At 50.5% G+C, this 22,831-nt stretch overlaps 1 protein-coding gene across 2 annotated transcripts in view; it reads right to left on the bottom strand.

Annotated features, from left to right (window-relative positions):
- SLC39A11 (solute carrier family 39 member 11) overlaps nt 1-21,093 on the bottom strand; it is a 336,039-nt gene extending 314,946 nt beyond the window's left edge. For both annotated transcript variants that reach the window (XM_057716107.1, XM_057716109.1), the window contains exons 1-3: nt 20,999-21,093; nt 17,526-17,644; nt 13,411-13,449 (exon numbers count right to left, since the gene is read on the bottom strand). In XM_057716107.1, the coding sequence (XP_057572090.1) occupies nt 13,411-13,449; nt 17,526-17,633 (147 nt within the window). In that variant the 5' untranslated portion in view covers nt 17,634-17,644; nt 20,999-21,093. The remainder of the gene's footprint in view (nt 1-13,410; nt 13,450-17,525; nt 17,645-20,998) is intronic.
- Between the last annotated feature and the right edge of the window lie 1,738 nt (nt 21,094-22,831).

The following is a 22,831-nucleotide window of genomic DNA, read 5'->3' as shown; positions in this document are numbered from 1 at the left end:
CCTGGCAGTTTCCACCTACACATGCTTGGAACTCTTCCACTGCCAGTAAGGAAGCCTGGGCCACGCTACTGACCCACAAGGCGGACAGACCCCACGTGTGGACAGGGAGCAAGACGACAGGCAGCAGCGAGGCCCCAGCCCCTGGGTGAGGCCCTCATATTCCCTCCAGCCTAGTCGGGCTGCCAGACAGACGCCTGCAGCCTCACAAGGGACCCTGGGCAAGACCAGAAGAACCACCCAGCTGAGTCCAGCCAACCCAGAATCATGAGAAGTAACAGGATAGTGCTGACTTACGTCACGATGGTCTGGGGTGGTTTCTAAGCAACCCGAGGAGTGTGGGGCACATCTGCTGTGTGTCGGCTACTCGGTACCCATTCCCCCAACACAGAACCTCACTTTTGCTTTAAAGAAACCATCTCTGCTCCACTCCCACCCATTATTAGTCATGATTAGCCTTTGCTTTTTATCTAATGGGAGGGAGGTGAAGGGCACATGCCCAACCCTGCCCAATTAACGTGCTATACCCCCACGGGGACAGGGGCTAGCGTTTGGGGATGAATACGCAGCTCAAGTCACTGCCCATGACACTCAACTCCAAGAGCTGCGGAAGAAAGACCCTGCTCATCTGGACATGAGCCTGAGAGGATGTGGACAGACTATCGAAAATGGAGCCACATGGAGAAAAGCAGGGCCAGGAGAAGGAGGATGGCAGGTCCCAGTGATGGCCTCTAATCCAGAATGTAGCAGATTCTGAGGCCAGTTCTGTGCCTGCACATTTTAACTGCATGGACCAATGCATGTCTTTTCTTCCTTATGCCAGACTGAGTTAGGTTTTTCATCACTCATGCCCCCGCCACCAAAGCCCTGCCTGATGCAAAGAGACAGAGGGACTTATTTTTTTTACTGTACACCCTTTGTACTGCTTGAATTTCTTACCAAGTTCATGTATTACTCCTCCATTTCGAAAGAAACTAAAGAAAGAAGTAACACAACTCATTTAAAAAACAACATACAGAAAATGTACACAGAGAAGGTAAATCAATGATATCTTAGGGCTCAAAGTTCTCTCTGCACTAGGTCATGTGGCCGAGAGTGCTAATTGCCTACGCAAGTTTCCACTGTCCGCTCTCCTTCAGTGACAGAATCCCAGTGTAAAGACCATGTATTCTCGCCTTCTGTGCAGCTAGATGAGGTCTTACGAATAAGTTCTGGCCCATGAGCCATAAACGGAGCTGTCATGCAAGACCTGCAAGGAACCTCCCTCCCTCCTGCCGTTTTGCTGCCTGGAAGGCAGATGTGATGGCCTGAGCTCTAGCAGCTACCTTGGGCCAGAATGACAACGGCTTCCATCTAGGGCAAAGCAATGAGCAAAAAAGGAGTCTAGATCCCTGGTGATTCCACAGAACTATGTTCCCAGCCATGGTCTCTGGATTTCTTCTACATCAGAGGAATCTTTCTTATTTAAGTCACTATTTGGGGGTCTCAGTTACTCTCAGTCAAACCTGATCCTAATGGATACAGATCACTAAAAACAGAGCGAGCAGCAGGAAGCATCACCATCAGTGCAACTAGCTGTAGGTGTCTGGTTGCCATGGAGACCACCCCAACACACAGATTCCAAAGTGCAAACCCACTCAAAGGACAAAAGCCTGACGTAAAGCTAAGAGACCCCCCCACCTCCCCATTTCTCAGAGAGTTCCCCTCAGCCCGTAAGCCAGGAGAGTGATGCTATATCCTCCACAACCCTAGGGGAGGTAGGTCCAGGAGCACAGTACTTGTAATGGCCTTGAACCTCCTTGGCTACCTTCACAAGCAAAGGACTGCCAAGTCCCTGAGTTCTCCCTCAGGAATGTTCTTTGCCGTCTCCCTTCCTAACTCCTCTGCCTCTGCCCAAAGTCAAGGTCTCTAATGAGTCAAGGCATCACCAAAGTAACGCAAGAGCCTCCAGCCTGCCTGCCCATGGCCAGCCTCCCCCTACATGCTCCCTATGGCCAAGCTATCTGCTACCAACAGAATGCACTTCCTGAAAGCACAGCTCTGATGTCACCTTCTCAAAAACCTCCAGGGTCTCCCCGATTGATCGGGGGAACAGAGCACAAGCTCCCTTCCACGGGACTCCAGACTGGTCACATTGGACCCCAACCTACCTTTCTGGCATCACCTACCAACCAAACCAATCGCCACCCCCATTCTCCACTCTGTGCTTCCAATTTGCTGTTCCTTCTGCCTATACTTCATTTCCTTCCCCTGCTCCTTCCCCACCTCCAAACTCTACCTGTCCTTCCAACCTGAGCTTCATCCACAAAGAAGTCCTCTCTATTCCCCAACTAGAAATAACCTCCCTGTTCTGGAGATTCCCATCACCTTTTGTCAATTACCTTCTTACAACCACACGATGACCTGTCTCTTGATTATAGGTGAATGTGACCTCTCTTCCCTAACGCATCTTAAACCACACCCCCTCCACCACCACCAACAGCCCGCAGGGAGGGATTATATCTTCCTTCTTTACATACTCCCCACAAGTACACAGTAGGTGCTCAGGAAATGGTGAGATGGGTTGGCCTGAAGATAATTCTCTCCCTGCTCCCACCTTCTGGTCCAAGACAAAGGGCCTTTCTGTGACGAGAACACGTGTTCGGGCCATCTCTAAACTCACAGGGGCCCTTGACAAAGCTTCCATTATTCACTCCTCACCCCTCCTGTGAACAAGCCACCGGGGAAAAGTGGTAACACGCCACCCAGCAGCACCCTTGGCACAAAGCGCTTATATGAAAAACGTGTACAGATCCGTCCTGGCACGTGAAGGCTGAAGGACAAAACTTAACCAATATTAACTTTGATCCCTTGTGCTCAGAGTACCTTGCAAAAGAGCTGACACTCGATAAAAGCTTTTTAATGTGATGTGTACTAAGATGCCTATGAAAAATGATGTCAGCTACTCCCTCTCTTTTATTTAAATTGCAGCAGAAGATTTTGGATTAGATAAGTTTCTAATAAGCTAGCTAAACACTCAATTAGGTCACCCCCCCCAAAAGAAAATGCATATAAAGTCTTTCTTTGCAAAAGTCTTTGGGAACAAGCTGTGCTCCCACCATCTGTGTGGACTGGGTGAAACACTGCCCTGTCTGATGCCAGAGGGTGCCTGAGATGACTCCCAGAAGGGTCCACCAGTCCTGAGATCCTTCTTCAGACGCAGGATGTGATCCAAGGAGGACAGTGCATCAGGGGAGAATCTAAACCCAAGCTCAAGGTCACCAAGCACTAAAGATCCTGCCTTCCATCTTTCTTCTGCGAGCCAAGGAGCCCCGAGGAAGAGCCTGAGTTCCCAGACGGCAACTGTCCACCATCGCCTCATCAACTGGAAAATACACCTCTCTCGTACAACAACCGCCCCGCCCCCCCCACCCCAGGCTGGTCTCAAAACCAACCAGCCTTGGGAGCCAATTGCCAAGTACGCGGTGGACTCCACCATGGCAGCCTCCATGGAGACCAGAGGCAGCAGCTCCTCCTGGGCTCCCCGTCCACGTTCCAAGGCCCCATCTTCCACATCCAATGCTGCTCTAACCATGACCCCAACCTTTTGTGTTGGCTCAGCTGGATCCTTTAGCCCCACAGCTGCATGGAGCCTCTGAGGGGAATCCGCTTTTTCCAAACACCAGCTCGTCTTTCACTAAAACTGTGGTTCCCATAAGAACAGGGGTTGTCTGGGAATTCCCTGGTGGTCCAGTGGTTAGGGCTCCATGCTTTCACTGCCGAGGGTGCAGGTTCAATCCCCGGTCGGGGAAGTAAGGTCCCGCAAGCCAAGCAGCGCAGCCAAAAAAAAGGCGGGGGGTGGGGGGGGGCGTTGGTTCTCAGCTTTGGCCGCACATCACCATCACCGGGGAGATGGGGGGGGGGTTCTAGAAACGACGAAAGCCACATCCCACCCCCCAGAGATTCTGATGTAGTTGGTCCGGGGTGTGTCTAGAGCACTGGGCTTTTCACATCTCTCCAGGTGATTCTAACATGCAGCCAGGGTGGCAAACCACTGCATCAGAAGGAAGGAGGAGGCTTCCCCAGCGCCAGAGAGCTCCCTGGAATCAAACTGCCAAGGATACTAGGCCAAGTGAGCTCACTCCGCTAGGCCACGGAGGCCAGTGACAGTGGCAAACTTGAGTGTGGTCTGAGCTGGGACAGCTGGCTTTATTTCAAATGGCACACGTTCACCCGTGGCCATCCAACTTGAGGGTCACAGTGCACCTTGTGTGAGAAATACTACGGAGCAGGAGTCCACATAACTCAACACACTTCACTGCAAAGCCACTCCCTGGACATTCTTAAAGGCTCCCCTCCAGCAAAGGGGAGCAGAGGCTTCAGGAGCAGAGGCCAGACCTCCTTGGGGAGGGTCCACCACAAAGCCAGGCCCCCAGGAAATCACTGACTCGGGGACATCAGACACTCCAGGGAACATCCCAAGACCTGCAGCCTGTGGCCCTGCACAGCAGAGCTGTGGTCCCTGTGGTCCCTCACCTACCTGCAACGACGTCTGGGATCCGCAAACTTCAGTAAAAAGCCAGATAGTAAATATTTCAGGTTTGCAGGCCAAGTAGTCCTGCTGCAGCTCCTGAGGGCAGCTGCTGTAATGCAGAAGCAGCCGCAGATAATAGGTAAATAAGTGGGCGTGGCTGGGTTCCAATAAATCTCCATTTACAAAAACAGAGAGTAGGAGAAAAACAAAAAAACAAAAAAACAAAAAAACAGTGGGCTGGACTTGGACCACTGGTGAAGTGTGCCCACCCCTCCACTAGGTCAGAACTCCCTTCAAAACAGAGACCGTCTCTTCTGGCGCTTCTTCAAATGCTCAGCACTTGACACAGTGCCTGGAGTACAGCAGAAAGACAGGAAGGACAGAAAGGAGGGAGGGAGGGAGGGAGGAAGGGAAAAGAGAGAGAGAGAGAGAAAGAAAAAAAGAAAGAAAGAAAGAGAGGAAGGAAGGAAGGAAGAAGAGAGAAAGAAAGAAAGAAAGAAAGAAAGAAAGAAAGAAAGAAAGAAAGAAAGAAAAGAAAGAGAGAGAAAGAAAGAAAAAGAAAGAAAGAAAGAAAGAAGAAAAGAAAGAAAGAAAAAGAGAGGAAGAAAACGAGAGGAAGGGGAAGGAAGGAAGAAACAAAGAAAGGAGGGAAGGAAGGAAGAAAATGAGCCAGTCATCTTAAAGGAGTATCTACTAAACATCGACCTGTTCCTACAGGGAAATCCGTGAGAGTTACTGTGAGTTTGGGGCACTCACATGTCCCTATTTAAAGACTCCCAAGGCCCTTTTTAATCTCCTGCTGGCCACTGACGTACACTCCCACCTCCTCCTTCATGGGAGCAGGGGGAGGAGGCCCCCAAACAAAGAGGAACAGATATTCCCAAGGAGGGTGCCCTGGACCAGCTGTGCAGTCGGCCCAGGACCACAAGGAAAGGCAGAGAGAAGGGAGAAAGTGGGAAGCAGGGGTTTCCAGGCCATGAGCGTGGAGACCGCCCGAGGATGCAGGTGCGGAAGGAGAGGAGAGAGGACCCTGGGCAGGCTCCGGCCTCCCCACCCCAGATGCTGCTCTATCAACGCAAGCGCTGCTCCTTTCCATCACCGGCAGAGAGACCATAATATACATCATTTCTTCCCCCACACTGTTTAATAACAACACTGGAAATCTGAAGCATGAAATTGAAAAGAAAAAATACAATAATAATACTAATCTGTCTCCTTGCCGAGTGTTTTTCTTCCCCTCTTGCCTTGCCATCCCTCTCCCCTCGCCACCCCCGCCCCCACCTCCGCAGCAAGACCTTGCTTCCCTCCCAGCGTGGAGTCAGGATGCGCTGGGGAGGAAGGGCCTCGTCGTGCTGGCACGTGTCACGCAGGGTGAGGGGAGGGCCGAGGCAGAGCTGTCACCACGTCGCCCTCGTGCTCACAGGAACCACTCCTGTTTGGGGGCCAGGAGCACTGGGCCAAAAATCAGCCTTGTCTCTTGTGATGCGTTCAGTGTCTCCTGCCTGTGCTTGGCGTGGCTGGAGGACACTCAGCTCACCGAAGGTTCCTACCGGAAACCGGTCATTTGAGACCTTTGAAAAGAAAATGCCTTGTGGCAGAAGTGACAGGTGCCCCTTAATGACTGCGCCAAGCACCCTGTGAACGCTCCTGGTTGGAGAAGGGCCCTCCCCCACATTTTCTTCCTGCGCCGGGCCACATTCACCCTGCCACCTGTGACCCCTGTGGCAGGCGGCTCCAAGTCCTGCCAAGCCCACCCCGGAACACGCCCTCACTACACTCAGCGCCCACCAAAAGGGAAGCCTTAGCCCTAGAAGAGACCAACCTCGCCTCCCTGGTCACCGCATCCCAGTGCAGGAGAAAAGCTGCACAGAGTAGAATCCAGGAGGCCCTGGGGCTCCCTAGTTCCCTAAATCTTGAAAAAGTGGATTTAGGAGAGGAGTCCGCATGAGACAACTGCCACGAAACCTCCAAGGTAACCGGTCCAGTCCAAGTGATGCTGGGCATGGGACCTGCCCCAGGTCCACGCAGCTTTCGCATCCCCAGGTCATCTGGGGCCCTTCGTTTCATTCAGCCTCATAAAGAGGAAAATCGGAGAAACAGAGAGCGATGACCTTTGCCGGAACCTCACCAGAGCCCATCAGAGAGCTCACACTGTCTGGTGGTGGCCCGGCCCATTTCGACGTGGTCCTAGACCTCACTTTGACAAACCTCCGTGAGGACATATCAGGCTCCCCTACCTCTCAGGCGATAAGAAGGAGAAAAGGTAACAGCAATTATTACTTCGAAATGCAGGATCTGTAGAGCCAGGAGTATAAAAGCTAGGCTTTCCGAAGCCCCAATTCAACACCCCCGGCCCTCTTCTCTCTACTGTTTATTCTAGAAGAAATCTTTCCAAAATGGGTCTGGCTGAAATCTCCTCCCTGAATCCCTCATGCTACAATTTAAGTCCATCTCTTCCCATCCATTTCTCCGTGGAAATGGAGAACAGCTGGTCACCATCATCCCTCCAGACTCAAAGGCCGTCACTGGAGAGCATTGTTAACTTCCAACAGGGAGCCAGTTATTTGGAGAAAACATCAGTCACCACTCACTGCACAAAAGCACTCGGCCAAAATCTCCTTAAGAAAAATCACCTCTTTCACAAGGAGGCAGCTCCCTATGGGATTAAATAATAGATATTAAATTGCCTTTTCAGGCCCAGAAGTAAGCTTTTTGATTGGCAGGCTGTCTTTCTCTTCTGCAGTTTCATGGTCATACTTATTCCTCACAGGTGCTTCTTCCTTGAGAGAGAATGTACACTGATTTAGAGATTCCTAGTTAGTTCAAGCTTCACAAAAAAAGAGACATCAGAACCAGAGCAAAGAAAATGACAACGGTGACCCTCGATGTTGTATCCAAATTCATCGAACCGTTCATCTCTTGGGACAATGAGTGCTTTTCTCACTTGGATGAAAGGATATTCAATTACGCGCTGAAATTTACCGTTGAATAGGTGAGTAGGTGAATAGGGGGACCAAAAACCAACTGAAACGCTTCATAATTGCCTTACAACAAAAAGATAGATGCTAGCTTTTACAGAAACTCACCCCTTTATTTTTTATTTTTTTAATTTTTTTTTGGCCACACCACGCGGCTTGTGGGATGTTCGTTCCCTGATCAGGGATTGAACCTGGTCCCCTCGGCAGTGAAAGTGCTGAGTCTTAACCACTGAACTGCCAGGGAGTTCCCAAAACCCACCCCTTTAAACGTGCAGATCCAAGAAGCTCCTAAGGAACCATCCACTCCAATGTCCCCAGGTCCCAGCAGAGTTAGCTGAGGCCCAGGACGACTGAGGAGGCTGCCCAAGGTCACACAGCTAAATGCTGGCAGCCCCTGACTTCTCATTCGGGTTTGGTCCTAGCTCTGCCACCATCTAGCATGTTTTCATTCTAGGTAAGTCACCTGCTCTCTCTGGCTCTATTTCTTGTCTGTCGATAGAGGCAGCTGGACCAGACATCAGCGAGGGAGGCACTATGGTTTAAATGTCAGAACTCAGCAGTCAGACTGTGGGCTCAAATCCTCGCTCTACTCCCTGAAGACATCGAAACAACCGAAATGTCCATCCACAGATGAACGGATAAAGAAGACGTGGTACATATAGACAATGGAACACTACTCAGCCATGAAAAAGAATGAAATCATGCCATTTGCAGCAACATGGATGGACCTAAAGATGATCACACGAAATGAAGTAAATCAGAGGAAGACAAATATCATATGATACCACTTACATGGGGAATCTCAAATACAATACACATACATTTATCTAGAAACAGAAACAGACTCACAGACATACAGAACAGACTCGTGGCTGCCGAGGGGGAGATGGGTGGTGGAGGGGTGGAGTGGGAGTTTGGGATTAGCAGATGCAAACTATTATGCAGAGAATGGGTAAACAAGGTCCTACTGTATAGCACAGGGAACTACATTCAATACCCTATGATAGGACTTCCCTGGTGGCACAGTGGTTAAGAATCTGCCTGCCAATCAGGGGACACGGGTTCGATCTCCGGTCCACGAAGATCCCACGTGTGGCAAAGCAATTAAGCCCGTGTGCCACAACTATTGAGCCCATGTGCCGCAACTACTGAAGCTCGCGCACCTAGAGCCCTTGCTCCGAAACAAGAGAAGCCCCCGCAATGAGGAGCCCGCGCACCGCAATGAAAAGTAGTCCCCACTCGCCACAACTAGAGAAAGCCTGTGCACAGCAACAAAGCCCCAATGCAGCCAATAAATAAATAAATAAATAAATAAATATCCTCTGATAAACCATAATGGAAAAGAATATTTTTTAAAAAGTGTGTGTGTATATATATATGCATGTATAACTGAATCGCTTTGCTGTACAGCAGAAATTAACACAATATTGTAAATGAACTAGACTTCAATTAAAAAAATATACTGACCAAAGCCTGGGTCTGCTCCCTGTGTGATCCTGAGCAATTTCCTTACACTCCTGGTGCCTCAGTTTCCATATCTGTGAAGTGGGGGTAAATAACAGCACCTGGTATTCACCTCATAGACTTGTTACGAAAATTAAATTCAATCATCTAGGCAAAGTACTCGGCAGAGGACCCTGTACATAGGAAGAGCTCAATAAACATTACTTCTCATAATTACCTAAAATCTTTTCCAGCTTTAAAGTTGTATTACTCTGGGATTCTAATAGGAAATAATGAGTATTTTTTTTAATAGTATCATTTGTCCTTATTAAGTTCGTGCCTCAGGCAAAAATCAAGGCCAGACACTGGTATAGAGAAAAGAAGGATGATGATTACTAGAGACTTGGAGAGAGAGTGTTTGAAGGAGTCAGGAGAAAAACAGGCCAGTGGATTCCAAGAGGAGTCATTTAAGAACAGATGAATGCTTCCAAGGTGCTGCTAATGAGAAAAAACAACCTGAGAAATATATTTCGAAGCACATTCAAAATACCCATGTCCTTTGTCTGGGACTCTCTTTTACAGAAACACGTGTTGCAGTACATAGTTACATACGTACAAATATGTCACTGCAGCATTATATTAGAGCAACTAAGCCTGTGCGCCACAACTACAGAGCCCACGTGCCACAACTACTGAAACCCACTCACCTAGGGCCCGTGCTCCACAACAAGAGAAGCCACCACAATGAGGAGCCTGCACACCACAATGAAGAGTAGCCCCCACTTGCAGCAACTAGAGAAAGCCTGTGTGCAGCAATGAAGACCCAACGCAGCCAATAAATAGATTAAATAAATAAATAAATTTTAAAAAAAAAGGCTTTTGGACTAAAAGAGTAAACTAGATCAGGACACCCAAGTGCTCGGTCAGCAGAGAATACAGTTCTTTGTATCTGTGTAATCTATAAGAATTTTGAAAAACTAGGTATCCTCTCACATTTTGAAATTGACATTTAAAATGTTTTCTAGTACTCAGTCATAAAAAAGAATGAAATACTGCCATTTGCAGCAACATGGATGGACCAAGAGAGGACCACACTAAGGGAAGTGAAGTCAGACAGAGAAAGACAAACACCACATGATATCACTTACATGTGGAATCTAAAATATGACACAAATGAACTTATCTACGAAACAGAAACAGACAAGCAGACACAGAGAACAGACCTGTGCTTGCCAAGGAGGAGGGGGCATGGAGGAGGGATGGACTGGGAGTTTGGGATGAGCAGATGCAAACTATTATACAGAGAATGGATAAACAACAAGGTCCTACTGTACAGCACAGGGAACTACAGTCAATAACCTGTGATAAACCATGGCGGAAAAGAATATGGAAAAGAATATTCACATGTATAACTGAATCGCTTTGCTGCACAACAGCAGAAATTAACACAACACTGTAAATCAACTATACTTCAACAAAATTTAAAAAATTCAAATAAAAATAAAATGTTTTCATCCCAAATTTAAAGAGTCACAAAAGAAGTTAATTCCGGGATGTACATATTGCTGTGTTTAAATAAAACTGTTTCATCGGTCATTTAAATGGAGCCAGTGGGATCGAAACAGCATAGAGAGGGACTCCTCTGGAGGTCCAGTGGTTAGGACTCAGCACTTTCACTGCCGGGGCCCAGGTTCAATCCCTGGTTGGGGAACCAAGATCCTGCAAGCCATGCAGTGTTGCCAAAAATTAATTAATTAAATAAACAAATAAATAAAAAGAAATATCATAGGGATTTGATTCTCCCGTTAACCACTTAAGAGCATACACACCCTAAGCTGTGTGTTTATGTCTTTTATGTACTTTTCTGTTCGAGGGTTATAGTCTACACACAAAAACACACGAGCAAGCTCTTCTCCAAAAGTCAAAACGTACATCGTTCTTTTTTCTCCTTAATTTGTACTTCAGTTCGATTTCCCCATAGAATTTTATCCTAGAGCAACTTATATTTTATGCTAGAAGGTCTATTATTGGTTTATCATATTGCTTTGCAATAAAATATCTAAATACATTTCCATTTAATTTTTAAAAATTTCCTGTGAGCCTAGGGCTCTAACTGCTTAAATAACAACTTCCTGGATAAAGTGACCATTAAAACTATCAGTGGTCGAGAACAGATTCATAATAACAAAAAATCAATACGCTGTTTCATAATTATTAGACATTCAAAAGTAAAACATTCTTGGAAGTGCATATTTTCATGGATGAGGCTTTTTTCTTATTTTTTCAATTCATTCGTACATCCGTGAATAAATATTAAGTAGTTATTGCTATAATAAGACAGGGTTAAGCATCAATTGTATTTCTATTTTTCTTTGGGTTTTTTTTTTTCCTTTTCTTAAAGTAAACAAAGAGAAAATGTGTTCACATGAAGATGGAAAAAAATATTTTGTTATAATATGGTCATTTTGTTCTTTGAACTCTAAGAAGGCCCAAAATCCCAGAGCGGTTCACCATGGAAATTTACAGTAAAGGATTTTTTTTTTCTTAGCCATGCCACGCAGCTTGTGGGATCATAGTTCTCCAACCAGGGATCAAACCTGGACCCTTGGCAGTGAAAGCACCAAGTCCTAACCATTGGACTATCAGGGAATTCCCTACATCACAGGATTTCTCTGCTAACAATTTGATTCAAAGGACAGGACAGTCTGAATTGCTAAAGGATTTGCGTCCAGTGATCCGCGGTTTGAGTCCTTCACTGTCTCCACCTGAGCACCAGCATGTCAAGGGTCCCTCTGTGCGTGGAGATGCTGCTACCCAGAGACAAGGAACTAAGGCAAGAGTGCGTCTCCCTTTTGTAAAGCAGGAGAGGGCAACTGTGCAGGGGAAGGTGGGAAGGCAGAGCCACCTTGGGGGATTCTCAGGCAGGGCAATTTGGGAAAAAAGAACAAAACTGGAAGCTGAGGACCTGGACATTGATTTTGTGACCACTCTTCATGCCCCGTGGGACACCCAGAATGTCTCCACGAACTCCATCCTGACAGCTGCTGGCTTAGAGGACTTTCAGGAGGTCCCACTCCCAGGTCAGGTTTTGCGGATCACAGGACTCCAAAAACAGGAGAAAACAACCAAATTCGGACCAACCGAAAGGGAACACCACATATTAAGGTGCCTTCTGCTGTGACTGATGCAACTGGAACACACGGCACCTCTGTGACAAATTCACGCCTGGAAAATGGAAGCTGCGTGAAGCGAGCCTCGAGGTCCGACTCCCGGCTTACAGGAGACCCAGCGGACAGAGGAACAAGTTCAACAGCACCGTGAGGAAGCAATCCACCGCAGTCAGAGCGTGGGGCATCCTACAGGTAGATGATGCAGCTTCTCTAACAAATTACGAGCATGGGGCGGAAAGCAGGGTGGGGGCGGGGAGACAGACCTGTGAAAGAATAAAAGGGACTGGAAAGATGCAGTATGAAACAAATTCAGCGTGGAAATACTGTTTGGACGTTGATTTTAACAAAACAATTTCAGAAGACGCCTTTGAAAAAATGGAGGAAGTCTGGGTGTGAACTGAGTGTTGGATGATGATAGGGAGTTATTAATTTTAGTGGGTGTCACAATACCATGGTGATTACGCTTTTTTAAAAAGAGTCACTCAGAGAGTTCCCTGGTGGCCCAGTGGTCAGGATTCGGCGCTTTCATTGCTGTGGTCCGGGTTCAATCCCTGGTCAGGGAACTAAGCTCCCACAAGCCACACAAGGCAAGAAGGAAGGGGGGGGCCAGGAGAGAGAGAGAGAGGAAGAAAGGAAGGAAGGAAGGAAGGAAGGAAGGAAGGAAGGAAGGAAGGAAGGAGGGAGGGAGGGACGAGGGAGGGAGGAAGGAACAAGTAAAGGAAGGAAGGAAGGGAAGAGGGAGGGAGGAAGAGAAAGGCATTCAATTAGAGCTGTGTACTGAATTTACAAGTGAGATTACATGATGTCTGAGTTTAGCTTTTACAAACTATTCCATCTCCCAAGAACATGGGGGTGGGGCGTGAAATGAGATTAGCAAAATGTCAAGAATGATTGAAGCTGGGAGGTGAGTACCTGGGGTGCCTCATAGGATTCTGTCCACTTTTTTTACATGTTTGAAAATGTCTATAATATAAGGTCGTATAAGGGGGAGGAGGAGGAGAGAACGAACATGTGTAATCAGTGCCAACAAAGCTCTGCGCTAAGCCCTTCCTAAATATTATCTTATTTGAGATACTTATTTACAAGTCCTGAGACAGCTGCCAGCAAGCCTCCTTCACTGTCCAAGGAGAGGCAGGGGCACACCATATGCTGGATGCACCCAGGGTCAGCGAGAAGAGGCAGCCGTTAGCACCCGGGGATCACAGAGCTGCAGCCTGGCCGCGTGGGGAGAAGCTGGAAATACCCTTTGGCAGAGAAATAACACAATAAACACCCTCCGCTTACATTCCTCCTACCACGTGCTACTTACCCCTGCAGCAAAGCCGAGGCTTCCATCTAAGATCCGCCTCTGAAAATCAAAACAAGATGTTTCAGTGTCTAAAGGATGTTTTGTGGGACAACAGGAAACCACAGGCCTCAGAGAGCCACATGAACTAAGACTAGCTTTCACCTGACTTTGCGAACCCATCTGGAATCGTGGACCCGAGTCTTTGTAAAATGGGCTGCGAAATTTTTTTTAAAAAAAACTTCCGTCCATCCCACAGCCAATCAGAGCATTCTTTCAGTGCGACCCTAGGCTTGCATTGGTCCACTTGTTTTGGCCTCTTTCTCGGCTCTCCCTGTGAATTAGGGCTATAAACCTTTACTAAGTAGCTGGTCTAAAAGATGGACATTGACAACTACTGGCAAGGGGCACGTGGACAAACCAAAATCCTCTCACACTGCAGGTGGGGGTGAACGGGTACACAGCCACTTCGGAAAGCCCGCTGGCAGCGTCCCCTAGAAGTGAACCTGTAGAAGCAGACCCTAGGACCCAGCAGTGGCACTCATAATTACCTAACAGAAACACACACTGGGATTCACCAGACGCATGGACAAGGATGCTCTCTGTGGCGCTATTTGTGAGAGCCAGAAACCAGAAGCTACCCAAAGGCCCACCAACAGCAGAATGGATACATCATTAGGAGGTATTCATGCAACAGAATACCATATGGCAATGAGAACACACATACATACCTGAATGGAGCTGAGTCAGGTGGGGGCATTCAGTAAAATGGAAAATAAAGAGGGTGAAGTCGGCGCGACACAGAAGAGCATATACTGTACGATTATCCCATTTATATACTGCACAAAACAGAGAAAGCAAATCTGTGCTGTTGGAGACCAGGAGAGGGGCTGCCCTGGGAGTGGAGGTAGGGGGTTGAGGGTAGTGATTGAAAGGGACCCTGAAAGGGGTGGGGGGACGGGGGTTCCTGTTCCAGCACTTGATCTGGGTACTATTTTCATGGGCATTGCTGAAAAGTTATCAAGCTGTACACTTACAAAATGTGCATTTTTCTATATGCATCATATATTTCAATAGAAATTTTTTCTTTAAGAAGGGCCCTACGTGAGGGATATAACCTATAGCCACACGGACACACTCGGGACACACGGAGATGCTGGTCACCCTGATCCTGGAGACCCCCGGTGAGGTCATCACCAGCTACGGGCACCCTTCCCCCAGCTCTGTGTGGCTGGGGCACGGATGGAAGGTTTTGACCCCGGTGAGCCACAAAAGTGACATTCTTCTCTCGGCATGCCACAACATGAGCCACATTGGTCTAATCAACTAATTTAATCAGAGCAGATGACATAATTCAAAAGTCAGGTAAAACCGTCCTTCCAGCATTCCTCTGGATCCTGAGAGCAGAAGCATTACACTTTTTTTTAAGATCAGTAAACCTGTTCTTCCACTTCCAGGCATTTATCTCCAGGAACAAATCAGATGTGTGCTCCAAGATTTATGTTCCTCATAACACTATTTCTAGAAGCAAGAAAAAGGGACATAAACTAATTGTCCAGCGACAGGGGACTGGCTAAATAAACTGCAATACATTTTTATGACGGGATATTCTACGGCCATTTAAGTAACCAGAGTAATCAAAATAATCAAAAACCCATTTAGGGATAAGGAGGGATGCTTACCATGTCCAGTGAGAAATGCTTGTTATAAAACATCACAGATAATTTGCTCGTTATGTAAAGAAAACAGATACATCTGTACTATGTATACTCAAATACAGCTGAATAAATTTGAACAACTATGTTCAGTTCTCCTTTCGGAAACGTGGGATCAGGAGCTTTTTTATGATGTCTTTCAGCTTTTCCATATTTTCCAAGTTTCCTACAATTACAACATGATTTTTTTCAATCAAGAAAATGAACCTTGAGTGAAGCTGAGCCAGTGTGGATAACAGCAGCAGAGAGGAGACGGCTGAGCGTCTACTATCCCAGCGGACCCCCGCCGCAGCCCCCATTCTCGTTGGGCGAAAACTGAGGTTGGCCGGGGAGAGGGGAGGGGAAGAGCCCGCCTCTGTGGGCTCACCTCTAGGGCTGGCTCTGTCCCCTCACGCCAGGCCCCTTCCCACTCCTCCCACACCCTCCTCTGCAGAGGGCTCACACAGCCCACCTGAGCCCGCTATCTTCGGAAGGCCCTGCTTTCAAGGTCAGTCTTTCACTGGCTCCTGGGAAGTTGGCACTGGGACTGCTCCCCCCTTTCCCTGACCGATTAGGGTGGGTCCCCTGTGTCTGCTTCACAAAGTGATTTACGTGGGACCTCTGCTTTCCTTCAGCAGCGAGTCTGGAATTTGGGTGGTAGCTCAGCATGGATGCCCACGTGATCAGCCCCCAATACAAACCTTGGGGGCCGAGTCTGTACTGGGCGTCCCTGGGCTGACACATCGTCCACGTGTTACTGCATTTCCATTGCTGGGGAACGAGCACGCTCTGTGCCCCCTCCCAGGAGGAAGGGGGCATCGGATCCCAAGTCCGTGCCCAGATTTCCCCAGACCCTGACTGTCTCTCTTGCGGATGTTACTGAGTGTCCTTCCACTGTAACAAGCCTGAGCCATGAGAACAGCTCTACGCTGAGTCCTTGGAGACCTGCTCTAGGGAATCACCAAACGTGCGGGTGGTCTCGGAGACCCCCATCTGCCTCCTCCCAGAGAAAGGTCTCAGCAGTTCCTCCTGCTAGCACGAGACAAAGGAGGGGCTCTGCGGCTCCCAAGGGGAGGGGGCGCCTCTGCGATGGCTTCTCCCTTCTGAGGGTCCCCATGGCATCGGCCGGGGCCGCGTCTCCACGGCCAGCTGGACCCCAGCTATTTCGACTCAGAGCTCGCCTTCTCAACGCAAAAGAACCTGGTGAAGATGAAAACACAGGCTGCCCTGCCCCAGAAGGGCGCGAGGACGGGACCCCAGAAGACCTGGCGTGGCTGTCGGGAGAGAGCAGGAGGGTCAGGTCACCTGTCGACAGTAACCTGGGACTCGGGCTGTGTCTGGAGGGCCAGGTCTTCATAGGTTCCAAGCCCCACACTGAGGCGGGGGGCCAGTGGGGAGGCCCCAGCTTGTCTGCAACATCAGTGCCGCTCTCACACTACAGTGCCTGGCTGGCCGGCTTCCTAGACGGGTTCTGGTTTCCAGGTCGGCCTCCCAGCACGCTTCCCTTGCTCTCAGTCACTGGCTTGCTTACCACGCCTACACTATCTGGGCCACGTGAATGATGCAAGGGCTGCAGGCTGCAGGCCGTGGACTGAGGGGCTCGGGGTTGGAGGGAAGAAAGGACTTGCAGGCCCAGGAGGTGGGCGTGGGTTGGGGAGGGGCAGGGTGGGGTATGTGTGGGGGTACGGCTTGGGGATGAGAGTGTGGGTGTGGAATGTGGGGGGCGTGAGACAGATGTGGGGGGATAGGAGCACGTGTGGGATGCATGGGGGGACTGTGGGGATCTATGGGGGGAGGGGGTACGTATGGAGGGATCGTACTGTGGGAGTTTACGTGGAGTGTATAGGAGCGCACAGGGTATGGGGGAGGGAGAGGTGGGGTACAGGGGACACAGGAGTGCGCAGGCTGGGGGGGTGGGCAGGTGTGGGGTCTACAGGGGCCTGGGGAGGTGGGTCTGTGTGCGTTCATCCCAGAGGGGGTGAGGGAGATGATGAAGAGCCTGGAAATGGGGTAAAAGAGAAAGGGGACAGACCTCCCCCCTCCTTCCTTTTTCCCCCAGGTCTTTTCAACCATCCCTGACTCAAGGCCACGGGGCAGGAGAGGCATGTCCAAAACCTCACACATGCCTCCACCTGCTCCAGGCCTGAGAGAAACTAGACGGAAGACAGAAATCAGGAGGAGGGCTCGAGGAGGTGGAGGAACCGGGCTGCTCACTTCCTGCTCCCTCCGAGTCAGGAGGGGAGAAGCAGGGGACCGATGGGTGCCTGTGCAGCAGCGAGCCAGAGGGGACAAGGGGAGGAAAGGGGGCAGAACCAACGTCACCCCCAACCTGGAGGTGTGGCCGTGGCAAGAGCAAGGCTGCAGCCCGGCGCTGCGGAGCGGGGCTGGTTTCAGAGCTCGCTGAGAGTCCCCCAGAACCCTCAGAACCAAATCCAGGCAACTCACCTGTCCGCTAGAGAATACGAACACGAGAGCCGCCCCAGCCGCCGTCATCCCCCAGGTGAAGAAGGTCCCCAGCAAGGCCTGGGACACAGGGCTGTGGCCTTGGAGCATGCTGGATACGGCTGTGTGCAGAGGAGCAGGAGAGGGTCAGGCCCCAGTCCCTCCACCCAAGCTGGCCTGCATCTGGGCTGGTGGTGTGCACCCTTATGCCGTCCATCCCTCAACACCTCAGTGACCCGGTGCAGGTCGGCTGGCTTCATCCACGTTCCCCCCCGCCGGGGGCTGGAGATCCTCTAACTCCGAAAGGAGAGACATGGGGACACCCAGGGAGATGCCGGAGGAGTAGATGCCAGGAAAGAAGGGACAACATTGGGAAACAGTTCCAAAGAGAAGAAGCGCAAAGAATGTGGATTATTTAGCCTGCAGCAAGGGAGGGTCTGATTGCAGGCTACCGGCACCTTCTGCCCTGCTACCTGAACTTGCCTACCATCCATCAGCAGTTGTCGCCTCCGAACACAGGTGACTAGCTCGGATTCCCTCTTGAAGCTCTTCCACCCAAGCCCTGACCAAACTTTCAGTAGCTACCACTGAACGGGGCCGTACCCACCGCCTGTGAAGGGTACACGCCATCGACGGACCGTCAACCAGCCCAACAACTCTGCACCCTGCCTGGGCATCGCATTCCAACTCAACCCAATTACTCCCGGAACCTCTGACAAGCCCCGGATGGCCCTGCTCCGAGTCTCTCTTTATCCGGTTTCCTCCCAGTACGCCTTCCTCCGCAACCTCCAGCCAGGAGACCCAGAGCATCCTCTGTTGCCCACCTAACGCCAGCTTCGATTCCACTCTTCCCTGATCCCTCTCCACTCCCATCCCAGGACACAGCTTTGGCGCTTCCTTTGTGTGGGCTTGCCTCCATTTTTTATACCATTCGTTGCTTAAAAACAGGGATGATGCTTTTCACACTTGACACCATAAAATTGGGCTTTCTGGCACCCCCCCCCCCAAAATATCTGCTGAATTGAAAAGGGCCAGCTTACCTTGAATAGGACACTCAGCAAGAACAAGGAAACAGAGACCCAAGTGGCACCTCCTCCCGACCACTGAGCCCTCTTGCACCCAAAGCTGAAGTTATACCACGGCCCAGCAAGGAAGGAAAGGGAAGTACCATTCCCTCCTTGGTTTTGCTCGAGGGAACCTCCTCTAGACTTGAACATGTTTTAAATTCTAGCTCTGAAATAACAGGGAGTCAGACTCTCCCTGTGGAAAGTTACAAGGCAGAGAAACCCATTGGTTGAAAAGCCCTGTTTTTTGGTACATAAACATCGGGGCTCAGGGCCTCATCTCAAAGGGCTCATTCAGCTCCCCTCCCCCGTCCTCCAGCACCCACAGGGCTGGACCCAACCCCACTGGGCTCAGCCCTGCCAGGCCCTAGGGGTCTGCGAGGAGCCAGCAACCCTGAGCTTGCAGATTCGAAGCTGGAGATTCTGCCTCTGACCCTAGAAGGAAACCAGGGCAGAGGGTGGACGGGCCCCCTTATGCCAAGACGGTCAGCAACACAGCAGGATTCAGACCTAGGAAGGCTGTGAGTCCTGGTGAGCCCAGGGGAGCCCAGGCTCAGCCCAGGTGTCAGGACATCTCAGAGAGAAGCAGAACCTCTGGGTTCAGATGGGGTCCCCATGGATTACGTGGAGTTCAGGATGATGACTGAACCAAGTAAAGAAAAACAATCTTTTTTAAAAAAAAAACCCACCTTTTTACATATGTCATCTAGTCAAGGCCCCCTAACAACAATGGTTCGTGTTCGTTTTTAAACCGAGACATCCAGATCAGTACACCAGTCTTCTATTTCCAGCTGTTTGTGGTTAAAATTTCAAACAGCTTTGACAAAGAAAGGCACATAGCTATCATCCTCTCAGTGCTCATCGTCCAAGACAGGTCATAACAAAAAAAAAAAACTTTGTTTTTCAGCACTGAATGTGCCTTTTAACAACTGCAGAAAAGAGGAAGCCGTTTACTTTCACCAACTGGCCAAAGTCAATGTGGGTTTTGTGGGCTGGCAAACGAGGGAGCTGGTGGGTGTTCCTGAGGGCTGGTGGGAGGAGAAAACACTCTTCCAGGTCTCTGTTTACACCCGAGCACCCTGAGATGTAAGAAAAGGGGACACAGAGGAAAGACCAAGGCCGCCATCCTTCCCATCCCAACGAGGGCAGATTTATTGTGGGCAATGCAAGCCCAGTGCCCGTTGGAGAAGTTTCTTCCATTTGCTGTTGTAAATCCTCACTGCTGGTCCTGGAACCAGCAGCACAGGGCCCCCTTAGGAGCTAAGTTAGAAATGCAGAATCTCAGGCCCCACTCCAGACTAGCGGAATCAGAATCTGCATTCTAGCGAGTTCCATGGGGGAATTCTTATGCACATCGAAGTGGAAAGCACGGGTCTGAAACTGGAACAACTCCTACAAGACCAAGAGCTTAGAAAGTGAGTTCTCCTGCCCTATGAGGGATCAGCAGGGCCACCGCCACAGAGACGCAAGAGAACAAAAAGTTTTCTCCAGCAGGTAGACCAGGAGCACCTCGGGAGCAGGGAAGGTCAGCCAAGGCACCTCAAAAGCCGCTTCCACAATGGGGCTCAGACTTCCTCGTGAGCCAATATGAATATATAAACCTGGGTCACTTTGTGGGAGGGAGGATTACTCTCTGTGTGCTCTGGCTTTAAAGATGCCAGCAGCACCCTACACACAGCAGCACAAAGCTCCTGCCTGATGCACGGTTTATTTTTCTCCGCCTTTTAAACCTGTTACTCTGCTTCTAAGAGTCAGCTTCAAGATGCCCCTGAAAAAGCTGCAGAGGTGAAAAGGGCACTACACGAAACCTACACACGCGTCCTGACTCCGCCAGTGGAACCCAGCAAAACGCTTCGGGTTTGGGCTGATGGGACTGTGGAGAATGTTCTCTAACACCTGGCGACTCAAAGTGTGGTCCGAGGACCGGTCCACCCGGGGGCTGGTTAGAAACGCACCCTCTCGGGCCTGCTGCATCTTAACCAGATTCCCCAGCCAAGTTCAAGGGGTCCTGCTGACCCCCAGAGCCAGGGGCAGGGGGCATGCCGCAGCGGGACGTGTAGCCACAGCCGCTCCCAGGGCGCCCGGCCACTACCCCACCCCACCCCACCCCCCACGCCCACCGGGAAGCACTGAATGAAAAGGGTCTTGGGGAGGCACTGTCAACGGAAGGCAGCTGGACAGCCTCCCTCTCGTCCTGGAGGGGGGCAGGGGGGGCTCCGGGCACCCTTCCCCCTCCTGTGCCACCTGCCAAGGCCGCCCTGCTCCTCCGACCCCCTCCTCTCCCAGGGGCACCCCCTTCCAAATTGCACGGGGCGGCCCTTCCAAGTCCCACGCTCTGGTCCAGATGGCCCCAGGCCCCGGGCCGCCTGCCCCACCGAAGGCGCCGGAGGAGAGAGAAGCCGACTGACTCACTTCGGTGCCCTCTCAAGCCCCCACTCCACTTCCATCAGCCCGCAGCCGCTGGCTCGCCGGCTCCACTCGCAGGCACTTCCTGCTTCCCTCCGCACACGTGTCCCGGGGCCAGGAGGCCCCGCCCCGCCGGCCGCGCGACTGGCAGATCCGGCGGCCGGGAGAATCAATTTTCTGGTTCACAGCCTCTGCGGGCTCCGGAGCAGATCGGGGCGGGTGGAACAGAGCCTGCAGAAGCCCCGCCATCCCCTAGGAAGCCGCAGACACCCAAGGAAAGGACACCTTTTGCAACGTCCCTGATGTGATCTATGTTGCCATCCTTGGCAACCGAGTCCAGCGCCCTGGGTGAGCAACAGGGCAGGATGCTTTCGGGGAGGGTGAGAAGTGGAAGCTCCCACCATCAGGATGGTTCTCTAGGTCAACGGCCCTCAAACTACAGCGTGCGGTGGAGGCACCCCGAGAGACAGAATGCTGGCACCCTCAGAGCTTCTGGTTCTGGAAGCCTGGGTGGGGCCTGAGGTTTTCTGCTCTGAACCAGGAGCTGCTGATGCTCTGGTCCTGGGACCCCTCTTTGAGAAGCACTGCTTTGCTCTCCAGGCCTTCTAGAAAAAGAGCATAGGGTAGGATTCCTAGATGTCACCAAAAATAAAGGCAGGGTGCCCAGCTGAATTTGAATTTTAGATAAACAACAAATAATTTTTTGAGTGTAAGTATATCTTGTGTACTATTTGGGACATACTTACACTAAAAGCATATTTTATATTTGTTGCTTATCTGAAATTCAAATGTAACCGGGAGTCGTGTATTTTATCTGATGCCCCTACCAGAGGGTAACCAGAAACTCTGCCCATAATCACAGTGGCCACAGACCAGAGGACCTGACAGAAGCAGCCCTCTCTCGTCCACAGAAGTCAGTCATGGGCACTGCTAACTGCACAATATCCACACACTGGACCAGGAAGGAAAGATGGCATGGTGACTATAGGTGGTCTCTGCCCTCAGGAGATTCCCAGACCAGGAAGAGAGCCAGACCAGCTGTCTCAGTCAGCTCGCGCCGCCATGAGAAATACCACAGACTGGGTGGCTTAAACAATGGACATCTATTTCCCCACAGCTCTGGAGGCTGCAAGTCCAAGTGCAGTCCAAGCTCAAGGTGCAGATTCAGTGCCTGGTGAGGGCTCTCTTCCTGGTTTGCAGACGGCTGCCTTCTCACTGTGTCCTCACACGGCCTTTTCTTGGTGCAGGCACCGGAAGGAAGAGGGAGGGATCTCTCTCTCTCCCTTCCTCTTCTTAGAAGCCTTCCGATCTGATCAAATGAGAAGCCCAGTCTATGGCTTCATTTAACCTTTATTACCTCCTAAAGCTTGATCTCCAACTGCAGTCCCACTGGGGGTTAGGGCTTCGACATATGAACTTCATGGGTAGAGCCCTCAGGAAAAGCATTGTTATTGTTACAAAACAGGCTCCAGAGAGCTCCCTCGCCCCATCTGCCACATGAGGACACGACGAGAAGTCTAACACAGAGGCCCTCACCCAACCACACTGGCACCCTCGTCTCAGACCCCCAGCTTCCAGAACCCGTGAGCAATCACTGTTGTTTATCAGCTACCCAGTCCGTGGCATTTTGTTACATCAGCACGAAACGGACGAAGACACCCCATTTTACAGGTAAGAAAATCGAGGCTCTGGAAAGCTCCATCGTGAGCCCAGATTGCCAGGGAGGTGTGGGAAACCAAGCCCGGCTGACTCCAGAGATGGTGTTCCTCCCGCCTCAGACATTCAGGGCTCACAGGACGGGACTGGACACCCTGATCAGTGTCCACCCTTGAGCCACAG

The sequence above is a fragment of the Hippopotamus amphibius genome, chromosome 17 (genome assembly GCF_030028045.1).
Source record: "Hippopotamus amphibius kiboko isolate mHipAmp2 chromosome 17, mHipAmp2.hap2, whole genome shotgun sequence".
Taxonomy (NCBI): Eukaryota; Metazoa; Chordata; class Mammalia; order Artiodactyla; family Hippopotamidae; genus Hippopotamus; species Hippopotamus amphibius.
This window is presented reverse-complemented; position numbering and strand designations above follow the sequence as displayed.